The sequence below is a fragment of the Mauremys reevesii genome, linkage group 4, assembly GCF_016161935.1.
Source record: "Mauremys reevesii isolate NIE-2019 linkage group 4, ASM1616193v1, whole genome shotgun sequence".
Classification (NCBI taxonomy): domain Eukaryota; kingdom Metazoa; phylum Chordata; order Testudines; family Geoemydidae; genus Mauremys; species Mauremys reevesii.
In genome coordinates, this window is record NC_052626.1 from 131,224,722 (window position 1) to 131,237,270 (window position 12,549).

General features: G+C 44.8%; 1 protein-coding gene across 2 annotated transcripts; it reads right to left on the minus strand.

The window, feature by feature from the left end:
- Positions 1 to 65: 65 nt before the first annotated feature.
- LOC120405077 (acidic mammalian chitinase-like) lies at positions 66 to 7,049 on the minus strand. Of its 2 annotated transcripts, none has more exons than XM_039538321.1 (11): positions 6,960 to 7,049; positions 6,014 to 6,043; positions 4,844 to 5,045; positions 4,261 to 4,317; positions 3,988 to 4,153; positions 3,282 to 3,406; positions 2,589 to 2,712; positions 2,268 to 2,453; positions 1,560 to 1,679; positions 1,321 to 1,462; positions 66 to 435 (listed from the first exon to the last, which is right to left on the minus strand). In XM_039538321.1, exons 3-11 carry the CDS (start codon positions 4,918 to 4,920, stop codon positions 146 to 148), a joined length of 1,287 nt encoding a protein of 428 aa, XP_039394255.1. In that variant the 5' UTR covers positions 4,921 to 5,045; positions 6,014 to 6,043; positions 6,960 to 7,049; the 3' UTR covers positions 66 to 145. The 2 variants fall into 2 exon arrangements, with proteins under 2 accessions (XP_039394255.1, XP_039394256.1); XM_039538322.1 differs by lacking the exon at positions 6,960 to 7,049 and adding an exon at positions 6,823 to 6,943.
- Positions 7,050 to 12,549: the final 5,500 nt, after the last annotated feature.

Consider the following 12,549-nt stretch of genomic DNA (forward strand, 5'->3'; position numbering starts at 1 on the left):
ATGGAAGCACTGGAAGTGCTAGAGGAGTTAACAAACCACAGAGGGTGCGGCTATTGTTTTTGCTGAATGCTTTATTTCATCATAATGAATTTGTGGAATTTTGGTCAGATTAGGATAGTTAGTTAGTTATGATAACCTGATCGGTTCATGCCCAGTTGCAGCAGGAGCAGCTGGAGTCGAAGACCAGGCCAGCCTGGCAATTTTGCAGGTAGGTTTTCCCATTCACGCAGTGGTAGAAGCTGTTACTGTTAGATGGATCTGGGTAGAGGCCACTGGCCTTGCTAGCACAGAAGCCAGTGCCACCAGAGCTGCTTGGGCTGCTGCCTGAACCGCTGCTGGGGTTGCTACCGGAACTGCCACTCCCGCTTCCACTTCCACTTCCGCTACTGGGAGCTTCTGTGATTGGAGAAATGGGCTGAGCAGGGGCGGTGCAGCCTGAAATAAAAGCAGATCATTAGGATCCCACGATGATTCTACCATGAAATGGGCCAGGTTTACACTTCATTCAGGATGAGCTATCTATCTACCCACCCATTCTCATGGCCTCACCATTTCAGCAGCGAAGGAGTCCCAAGAAACACATTTTAGTTCCTGAATTCACATTTGCTGAAGTTAGGTTAAAATCAGATCTGGGCTTCTGATTGCTTCATTATAAACAGGAAACTAAACCATTACGTTCAGATTTGGATCCAGTTTCAGCTTCCCAAAGCATCCCAAAGTTTAGGTGTATTCACTCCTGATCTGCAGCAGCTCTGCCTTCCCCACTCCTACATCATCCTCTGTTAGTAGAGCTCAGTCTCAATCCTGCTGTTCCAGCCCCTGTCTAATCGCGGGCAGATACTATCAATCGTACTGAACCGTGAACTGTTTTTGCCTTGTGACCGCACCTCAGAAGACTGAAAGCCATTTTTTCATATCATTAATCATGACGTGGATTGAGCTAAGTCTCAAGGAGATGAAAAGCTGAGGAGTTAGTCCCCTGTGTCACTTACCATCTGACTTTGCACCTAACTCTATGACATTCCCGCAAAGGGGAAAGGGTAGAAATGTTCTAAAATAAGGAGTTGTGGATGCATCTGAAGAAGTGAGGTTTTTTACCCATGAAAGCTTATGCCCAAATAAATCTGTTAGTCTTTAAGGTACCACCAGACTCCTTGTTGTTTTTGTCTATATCTTATTACAATTGAGAGAGTGGTTATTCAGGGATACATTGAATCAGGCCGAAAGCAATATTATACACCCCTGCTAGCATGCAGATTCTCATCTCTATGGGTGACCAGGGAGTTAATTCTGGGAGCCCGTCCTGCTGGAGTCACTCACTAGTGCTCTGCAGTCCAAGAGCGGTCTTCAGAGTGTTGATCAGAGGGTATTTGCCCTGGTTGCAGAACGTGCCAGTGAAGTCATCCAGGTCCAGAGACCAAACCATAGCGCCTCCAAAGTTATTCTTCATCAGCCACTGAGCCTGTTAAGTGCCAGGAAAGAAGCTAAAATCAGCCCAGATGCTAATGCTGAGTGGAAGCCTCGCCTGGCACTAGTTACACCAGAAGGTCTCACCATACCTTGATGTTGAAGCTCTTGATGTTGTCATAGCCAAGCCACTCGTTGCCCTTGTAGGCATAGGGGACATCCTGAGGGGTATCCCACGCCTGGGTGGCTCCATTCTTCAGGAAAGTGCAGATCTAAGCAAAGTAGAAGTGAGAATTTTAACAAGTGTCCTGTAAAAAAGAACAAGTCCAAACTGTGACAATTTCTTTGACTTACTCATTAATTATGACCCTAAGTATCGTCTCTAAGGATTTGTACTCCTTAATCAGCTTCATTTAAATTAATTTAAATAATGCCAATTAGACACACTGCAGGGAAAAGAATTAGAGTAGGCTCCCTGATTGCTTTACCTGGTGGACTCAGTAATTAATAATCAGTTAATTTACCCATTGTGTCTAATAAGGCATTAATGGTGTACAAGGATGAGGGTGCATTTTATTCTGTTTCTGACATATTCCGCTGAAATTAGCTAGAATAATATAGTCCATTTTTAAATCAGGTAGAATAAATCACTAAAAATAAGGTATTCTGTGAATCTAGATCCTTGTTTCTCTTCTCTTTGTCCATGAACAACTTGTAATTTTTTATGAATTATTTAGCTAGTTGCAATTAGTCAACAGGATCTTTTGTTAGAATTCATTTCAGCCTATGACTCACTGGCTAACAGTTCTCCATGAGTATTAGTGATTTAATATTTGTGTGAGATGAGCGAGCACACGTGCCTCGTAGTAAGCCCAAAACCCAGATTGTCTTGTGTAAGGTCCAGCAGGCCCCGGTCCTGAGGTTGAAGCGCCGACAGCAGTGTTGGATGGGTTGCTCAGGATGAAGGTGTGTCCGTAGGTTGGGAATCCAACAATGAGCTTCTCAGCTGGGGCACCGTTGTTCTTCCAGTAATTCATGGCATAGTCCTATAGCAACAAACAAGTTAGTCTCTCCAAGGAATTGCAGACTGCAATGTTAATTCTTACATCTCTGCAATTGTAAAGACTGATGTCATTACAGGCTGAAAGGACCCTGGCCCTAAGCTTTCAAGATATACTTACAACATTGAAGTAGACATTGCTACCAGTGTCAGCCGGGCCTTTGTAGAGAGGGCTATTTTCTCCAGTATATCCTTCCCAGGAGCCATGGAAGTCATATGTCATCACATGGAAGTAGTCCAGATACCTGTGGGGATCATTACATACATCTATCTCCAATCCTTTTTAACCCACCCAATGGTTCATTGTCCTGTTAGTGCTGGCTCCACAGTGGTGCCACTGGTCATGCTCCCACTTCCTGCATGCATGGCTTCTCCACAGCCTACTCCTCTTCTCCTGCACAGTGGTTCTACTCCTCTTTGGGTCTTGTGTGCCCTTAGGATGGGATGAGGATTTAACCCATCGTGCCAATGAGTGCTTAAAACTAGGTGGTAGGTGCAGTTGTGTGCTCCGAAGAAACCCTTCATAGGCTCAGTGCACATACCAGAACAGGGGTGACCTAATGACTTGCCCTGCTATTCAACATCTGAACATCAGATCCTTGTGCCGATGTCTAGGATGTCAATTTATCTTCTGAAGTGGAACTGTCCCCATAACAGTATCCAAGTGTTGGTAATGACTAAGTCAGAGGCCAAGTTCTGACCTACTTACCCCTCCTTGGTAGCAGCAATAGGATGGGTATTTGCCTTTATCAGATGTTTTTTAAAGAAGATTTAAAAAGGAGACAACCCAGCCATTTGAGAATGTGGTACTCACTGGCCGAGCTGAGGAATCTGGTAGCCTGACTCAATGTTAGAGAGCCCAGCAGCCACAGCAGCAGTCACCAGGAGCCTGGGTTTGTTAATCTGCTTTGCTTCCTGCTCAAAGGCTTCCAGCATTTCCTAGGAGATGGCAAGGGAAAAGTTAGTGACTCCCTACTACCACCAAGGCGGAGTCCTCATGGCCTTCAGAGTTCTGAACAGAGGAATGCTTAAACAGCTTACAACCCCCTTTCTGTCACTAGTTTGAGTTCTTGAGACCCTCCCATCCAGTGCAACCAAAGGAAAGCCTGCTTCATACAGGGATGGAATTAAAGTCATTTGTCTGCTCTTAGGAACTTTCAACAAGGAACCTTGTTACTGTCAAATATACTGAAATTGTGACTCTCAGTGCTTTCAGCTATTTTGGTTGGAGTCTCTTACACTAAGGACCAGATAGTCCGCTAATGGAAACATCAGGTGAGGATATGTTATTTGTATTGTGGTGGAGAGTGCTGCAATGAGATTGTCTCAGTGGTCTCCCTCATGAAAAGCAGATGTGTACCTTGTCTTAAATCAATAAATCTAACTCATCCAAGGTTTCTTCTGAATTAACACAGAATCTGGTTCACTGAGATTCTGATCTGCTGTGCCTTACCCTGAATGTCATTCCACGTGAATTTCCTTCTGGCTTCTCATTAGCTAATATTTGATTTCCACCTTACCTGGACCAGGACGGTGAAGAGAGCCTTGTCCTGAGCTGTGCTGCCTCTGGAGCCAGGGTATTCCCAGTCAAAGTCTAGTCCATCAAATTCATACTGGCGCAGGAATGTGATGACAGAGTTAATGAAGGTCTGGCGGTTTTGAGGTGTGGAAACCATTGCACTAAATCTAGGGAAGCAGAGGAGAAAAAAGTCAGTGGAGGAAGCTGCTGATTGTTTCCATCTATCTTTGCAATACCATGATGCCGCCACAGGAAGTGGATGGGTTGGACTTACGGTGCTGTTCCGAAATTCCAGCCTCCAATAGCCAGGAGAGTCTTCAGTTGTCCGTTCCTGAAAAGGGAGGGTTTAAAAAAAAAGTTTCACAACAGGTAAAAATATTTAAGCCCATTTCTAGTCATAAAGGAAGGGCCAATTTAAAGGATTGCCCTCTTGCTACTCTTAATAATGAGTGACCTATTTGCTGTCTTAAGCTCTATTCCCTTGTTATATGGTCTGATGACTAAACGAAGACTAGATTTAGGCCCACCCTTAAATCCACAGTGGCTCGATAATTGTGAGCTGACATGTACTCTCATCTTTGCTGCCTGCTTCTTTTCTTTGTATTCTCTCAACCAGCGCCTGAGCTAGAAATGTCACTGATCTGCACTTGATCATGCTGCTCTCTCTGTCTATATGGAGAGTGATTTGTTGCCTATGGTCCTCTAGACTTGGACCATTTTGGAACAGGGAGGTTGCTACATGAACTTCACTGGACATCTGTGGGTGGGTATTATTGCTGTCCACTGTAGAGCTGGTCTGTGACTTACTTGCCCCTAAGAAGCAAGACAAGGGATTCCTCTTTATATTAGATACCTACTGGTTTTTCAAGCCATTGAAGGATTTGTAGAGTGTCACATCATTCCATTCAATGGTGGTGATCTGATTGTTGGACATTCCAGCGAAGGCATAGATCAGGTGAGTACACAGGCATGGGTCAATGTTGTCAGGTTTGAACTTCCCAAGGCCTGGTCTATATTGGCCCCAGTTGGTGAAATAACATGTCAGCAGATAAGCAGAGCCTGAAGAGCAGAGGGGGAGATGTCATAGGGGAGTTGCCATGAAGAGCAGAACAAAATAATATGAGAAAACCCAACCCTGCAAAAAATTGCAGTGGGTTCTTCTTCACTATACTAGACAGGAAGTACCAACTGGGCCTTAGTGTATGTTGCAAATCTTCCATGATCATTTTATGTTGTACTCAAAGACAATGCCACTGGGGTAGATTGTATTAAGAATTTAGTAAATAAAGATAGACAGTCCTAGCTGCAGATTATCTAAATTGACTGATGGGAAATTTCTTTGCAGTCTAAGACATTACTCACAGGCTAAACGAGGGTGTTCAACCTTACACGAGAATCGAGACTCTGAGAAAAAGTTTTGATTTCATCTTCCTTCTACTTTTCTTTCATTAAACCCTTCAAGCTAGGAGCTTGTCAGAAATTAAGAGTGTTGGTTTGGGATTTGTGATTGACCTTGTTTCTGCTGAGTGGCTTAGCAAAATGCCAATTTTATTTGTTTTTATTTAAATGGTGGATTCCTCTTCTTGTTCTACAACATAACAGGCCACATTCATCCCTGATAGGACACTACTGAAGCCTGCAGAGATTCGGGGAAGCCCCTTTAGTTTGTTAATGGTACCTGTTTCTTTTATACCTTTTCTTAATCTGCCTTAGAAAGAAAGCTACTCAGTACTATAGTGTTTTATTCAAAGCTGACTACCAACCAGGTTCTAGTATGAGCCTTACATAATGCTTTAATAAGTTAAATACATTAACTTAAATAGATAAAAAGGTCATACATTGATTGTATGATCTATCTATCTAATCTATCTATCTATCTATCTATCTATCTATCTATCTATCTATCTATCTATCTAAAGGCAACTGAAAGAGTAAACTAAAAGAATATAGAATATATTAAAATATCCTCTTTTCCCAAAGGGGAAACAAAAATCATAATGTGTTTTCAGAATAAAAAAACCTCATACCTATCTGTGCATTCAGCAGGAGTGCCAAACCTTTAAATAAAAAGAGAATAATTACAACATTAGACCTGGGAATATGCAACTACTTGACTGGTATCAGGGCTGCACCTAAAATATCTCCTGTATCCCATTACTGTGCATTTTAAAGTATGCGAGTGGTAAAGAAAACAACTCTTTTTGGTTCATTGACAACTTTTGAGTCTTTTGAAGAGTATTTTACAATTCAGCAGCTGTGTAAACAACACTGGGAATGCATATAAAACAATGGGAATATCAAGAAGTGTATTTATTTTTTGCTTTCTAATGTTTGCTTTCTAACAGCAAGTGTTTAATAAAATATATATAACTCATATCACAGATTATTATAAGGTATCATTATTATTAATACCTAGCTCTTATAAAACACTTTTCATCCATAGAGCTCAAAGTGCTTTATGAAGGTGGTCAGTATCAGAGCACAGAGCGAGGAGGTGACTTGCTCAGGGTCACTCAGCAGGCCATAGCAGGGCTATGAATGGAACCCAGGTCTCTCGAATGCCTTGCTGGTGCTCTATCCACTAGGATACACTGCCTCCCTCTTTGTCCCTTGCAATAGACAATTATGCATGTGGGAAAACATCTTGCTGTGTTTTTAATTAACACATATTTACAAACTTCCATTTCCCTTTAACTAGTCTCTTTGTAAGTCTTTTAAAACATCTCTCTCTCTCTTTTCACATTTTAGCTTTGCTCAGAATTTTTGCTGCACTTGTTTTTAAATTCTAGGGGCAGTGCTACTTATCATTCCCTGATACAGGGGTTCTGGGCCATACCTCAAATCATGTGAGTTTCCCTCCCCAGGTCAGGTAGGCCTTCTGGTTGGGGGACAGGGATGACCAGATAGCCAGTGTGAAAAATTGGGACACTTTTTTTCCTCGGAAGGGTGGGGGTATAGGTAGATAAGACAAACCCTCTAATGTCGGGCTGCCTGGTCACGCTAGTCAGGTGTCAAAAGGGGCAGACGGCAGAAAGGCATAACATCATGACAGGTGACATCATCATTTCCAGTGCATTGTCACTGCCTGTGACATCAAGGTGAGGCAGGACTTCTGGCTAAGGTGCTTCCAATGACATCATGCTCATTGTCTCTTCCACCAATCTCCTGGTCATTTAGGGGGCGGTCAATATACTACTCACATAATAATACAGTAAAATCCCAGCAGTATTAAATGAATCATTTCACAGGAACTCAGCTAGCTAGGCACCTATGGTTACTCCATCCCCCACTTTAACTTTGCAGGAAAGACACCTGAGCCTTCTCTCAAAATCCTATCAAACTGTTGTCCTTTGCATCTCAGTATACAGTGTTGTAGCTGTGTTGGCTATTAGAGAGACAACATGGGTGAAGTAATATTGTTTATTGGACCAACTGCTGTTGGTGAGAGAGCCGAGCTTACACGTTGCTCTTCTTCAGGACTAGGATTTGTGAGTTCAAGCCTTGAGGGGGCCATTTAGGGATCTGGGGCAAAAATCTGTCTGGGGATTGGTCCTGCTTTGAGCAGGGGGTTGGACTAGATGACCTCCTGAGGTCCCTTCCAACCCTGATATTCTATGAAAGGAAAGCTTCTTTCTCTCTCTAACAGCAGCTGGTCCAATAAAAGATATTACCTCACTCACCTTGTCTCCTGTTGCATCTGAGGCTGTGGCTACACTTAGCACTTCAAAGCGCTGCTGCGCGCGCGCGCGCGCGCGCTGCGCTAGCGTGCAGTCAGCCGCCAGCGCTGGGGGGAGAGCCTCTCCCAGCGCTGTCCTCCTCCCTCCTCCTGGGGAGCGGCAGACGCTGGGAGCGCGGCTCCCAGCGCTGGGGCGCTGACTACACTGGCGCTTTAGCGCGCATTATTTGCAGCTGCAGAGGGTGTGTTTTCACACCCTGCTGCAGCGCTGCAAATTTGTAAGTGTAGCCAAGCCCTCAGGTCATTTTGGGTGTGTCTGCACTTCGAGCTGCGAGTGTGATTCCCAGCTAGAGGAGACACGCTTGTGTTCACTTTGATAGAGCGAGCGCACTAAAAACAGCACTAGCTCTATCATGAGTGGTGGGAGTGATTAGCTGCCCCAAGTACATGCCACTATAAGAGAAGTTACAGAGCTGGACTTACCAGTAAGAAGCATCAACTTGGCCATCTTGCCTCTGTACTGATCCAGCCTTGCCTCTCTCTGGCTTTTATGTCATGCTTCCCTCTGGGCCGTGTTATCCTACTATCACCAAAGCCAGGGGAAGATTGTGGCACTTGGTGATTAGCCGCATGTAACACATTCTAAAATGGAAACCAATATCTGCGGTACAATGGACCCGTATGAGAATCTGAGTCTAAGAAAACAGTGTTATCAGTCTTTATATTTAACAGAGCTGCTGGACCCTGGTAGAAATAGATTACAGTGTTACCGTTGTTGGGAATTCTTGTTCTACTGATTAATTTTAGATTATATAATAGATTATACAGTACTAAATAGTTACTGTACACCCACACTGTGTGCAGGTATAATTGTGTTATATAATCTGCGTATCCAAGGATTTTCTAGTCTTGGTTCTAGTCTGGCTGGAATCAAGAAGGTGTAGGATTTTTATACACAATTTAGTTAACCAGCTCACCTGAACCATTTTTGCCAACTAAAGGCACTTAGGGTCTAATTCTGCTTTCAGTTACATCTATTTAAGACAAGAATAATGTATGAGCTGGGTGACACTTTGTTGTGGGTTGAGTTAAAGCCTCGCTCAAACTGATGTGTGATTGCGCCATTCATTTAAGATAATTGTAAGAAAGCTTTGGGGGCTGGCACAGCTAAAACAAGGCCCAGAAGCTATCTCCATGTAGGCAAGGGGTTGTCAGCAGGACTGGGCGTGTGGGAGGTGTGCAAGAACACACAGAAACTGAGAACAGACAAGAAGAGAGAGAGAGAGACAAGATGGGTGAGGGGTAATATCTTTTATTGGACCAGCTTCTGTTGGTGAGAGAGACAGAGCTCTTTGTTAGGTCTGGAAAAGGTACCCCGAGGGTCACAGCTAAATGCAAGGTGGAACAGATTGTTGAGCATACCTAGTTAGCCCATATTCTAAAAGATCATTCAAGGCAGAGAGGCATGTTAACACCTCTGCAGTCAATAGGGGGTTAGTGGGTTACAGACTGTTGTAATAAGCAGTAAATCCAGTGTCTCTGTTCAGTCCCTGATTCTTCAGGTCCCAGAACTGAGGGAGAGCTCTGTGTGGTTCGACAGCTTGTCTCTCTCACCCACAGAAGTTGGTCAAGTAAAAGATATTACCTCACCCACTTTGTCCGTCTAATATCCTGGGACCGACATGGCTACAACTACACTGCATACAAGAACGGAAAGAGGCAAAAAGCAAGAAAGCCAAGCAGTAGCTCGTGAGCACAGTGAGTATGTTTACACTGGGATAATAAACCTGCAGCTGGCCAGGGCTGCTGGCGGGGTGTGTGTGTGTGCAAGTGGGGCAATCTGCCCCGGGCCCCACAGGGGCCCCCTCGAGACTATAGTATTCTATAATATTACAACTTTTTTTTTATGGAAGGGGCCCCTGAAATTGCTTTGCTCCAGGCCCCCTGAATCCTCTGGGTGGCCCTGCAGCTGGCCCGACTCAGGTGGAGGCTCCCAAGAGTTCAGGCTCCAGCCTGAGCCTGAACATCCACACAGCTATTTCTAGCCCCACCGCCCAAGTCCCTCCAGCCTGTGTCAGCTGACCCGGGCCAGCAGCAGCCATGCCATAGATCTTTTCCAATGTGACCTAGAAAAAGCTAGAGAGAATGCTTTGGGGTCTGTTGGCTAAAGAGGCTTGAGCCTGTGAGCTCAGAATTTGCTCCTTTTGTTCGTAGTTCCTCCTGCACTCGGAGAAGCAGGACTTTGTCCATTCCTTGCATGAGGGGGTGTGCGCCCCACACTCACCATGGAGGGGTTAACGTAGGCCAGAGGGGCCAATTAACCTATTAGGCTGCAAGCTCGGGGACATTTAGGCTGAGAGTTGAGCCTGAGAGTTGAGCAATTGAAGCTCATCTATGCAGGCACATGGGGGGGCTGCTGTGAAAGCAGGGAGCTGGTAGGAGGAAAGGGGCTGCAATCACTTTTCCTACAACAAAGGAGAGAAAGGGATTTGGATCCAGGTTTGTCTAGCAGACCCAGAGGAAAGGGGATTGGCTAGAATGGTGGAGAACGAGAGCCTGGGGTAAGCAAGGTTGGAAGTTGTCCAGGGGAGGTGCAGGAAGGTTTGTGGTTGCCCAGACCTTTGCTGCTGGAGATAGGGCTCTGGACTGGAACCCTGAGTAGAGGATGGGCCTGGGTTCCCCTACCAGCCACTGAGCGAGTGGCACAATCTGGCCAGTGAACTTGGAGGCTGTCTGGGCCCACGCTTTCTAGCTGCTGAGGGAGTGGCCCGGGATGTGGGCAGTGGGCTTAAGGACTGCCTGGGATGGCGAGGAAGATGTTGATGTTACTCTGGAAGGGGAGGAATCTTGTGACTTGGCCGGAGGGCTAAGCCATGATGATGAGATGCTGCAGCTCCTGAGGATCAAGAGAAGGTCCACAGACCAAGAAAGCGAGACGACGGGCTGAGGAACTACAAGGAGAGGGCATCAGGGTGAAAGAGCTAATCCCCAGTGTGGCCAGGAGGAGTTGCTGACATGCGGTGAGTAGAGGCCCTCATGATACCTAGTTAAAAAATAAGATTGCATCAAAGAGAATACCAGACTTCCAATGGGAACATCCCCATGGCCCGGAAATCTGATTAGCCACTTGGGTCAAAAAAAGGGCAACAATGACTTCATTGATGTAAACAGAGCTACCTTGGTGTCAAACTGGTATAAACGTCAGCAGAATCAGGCCCTCTACTGCAGACATTAAAAAAAACACATTAAAAAATCCTTGAAAATATTTCTTTACATGATCAATTTCTTGCTGGAGGAATGGGGACCAATTGGCAGGCCTGGAGACTGAAGTCCTGTATTGGTCCACAGACCAGGACATGGGAAGCAGCAGGGCAAGATTTAACCACATGACCCACCAGAATGCCTCAGAGCTGTAATGGATGGACCATCTTCAGCAGTGACAGGGTAGTGTTCAAGAATTAAAAAAGAGGCTATTTTTTATTTTGTGAATACACAAGTGATACGATAAAGGTGAAAAACGTTTCAGAAGGCCATAAATAGACATCACATGCATTTTAGCCCTTCAACAGCATTGGGGTCAGCAGTGTGGAGTCTAGGAAGTCCTCCTGATAAACCAACGCGAGATGAGCACCCGAAAGGAAGCGCCAAGCTGTGCAATGTTTGCACATTAGCTCCCCAAGTTGACCCTGTGAGTTTATTTAAGAGGCCATTTCTGCTCTTAATATTCTGAGCTACCTTGGTGAAGTGTTCTTTGTGAAGTGTATGAGCTAGATTATTCTTAAATATACTGGCTTTGCATCATGTACCAGTTGTTCTCTATTTAAGAAGATGTTGAATTCTCATGAAGCATTGGCATGATTCAGATGGAAGCACGACAACACTGTCTTTGACACACTGGGCTTAAGTCTCTGCTTCTTACAACAGCCACTGATGGCTGCTATGTCTTGGTTCAGGTTGTCTTCAATCTTTTTGAAGGCTCTGTCTCTTGAAGCTAGGCAGATGTCATCTGCATACTTGAATGGCCTTGAGATTGTTGAGGGCCCCTCATTTGTCAATATGTTGAAAAATGTTGGGGCAAGAACAGATCCCAGAGGGAGTCCCTTCTTCTGGATCCTCTGTGTACTCAATTTATTAACGAGCATCTCTTGGAATTGTCTGTTTCTGAAGCAGCATTTTCGTAACTGTAACAACCCATCTATGACATCTTGACCAACAAGCCGGTGTGACAGGCGGTATCATATGCGGCTGGCAAATCACAAAACACAGCCCTGTCTTTTCCTTTTTCTGGAAGCTGTTTCTATACAGGTGGCAAGAGCAAGAACTTGGTCACAAGTGTTCCCATTAGGTCTAAATCCTGCCTGGTCATCACCCAGAGTCTGGTCTGCTGTGGGAAAGATTCACTGCAGAATTAGTCTCTTGAGAAGTTTGTAAGCACAGCTCAGAATTTATATCTGCCAGGAGTTAGCTGGGAGGGAGTGATCCTTTCCTAGTTTTTGCCATAGCTATTGCCCTAGTTTTCTGCCATAGCTTGGGCATCAAGTAGGGCTGGAAGGGACTTCAAAGTCATCTAGTCCAGCCCTCTGCACGGAGGCACGACCAAGTGAACATAGACCATCCCTGACAAGTTTGTCCAACCTGTTTTTAAAAACCTCCAATGTTGGGAATTCCAAACCCTCCCTTGGAAACCTATTCCAGTACTAAACTATACTTATAATAGAAAGACTTTCCTAATATCTATCTTCAGTCTTCCTTGCTGCCAATTTTACTACTAGTCCTACCTTCAGCGTACATGGAGAGCAATTGCTTGCTGTCTTCTTTATAACAGCCCGTAAGTTGTTTGACTATCAGATCCCCCATCAGCCTTCTTTTCTCAAGACTAAACATGCA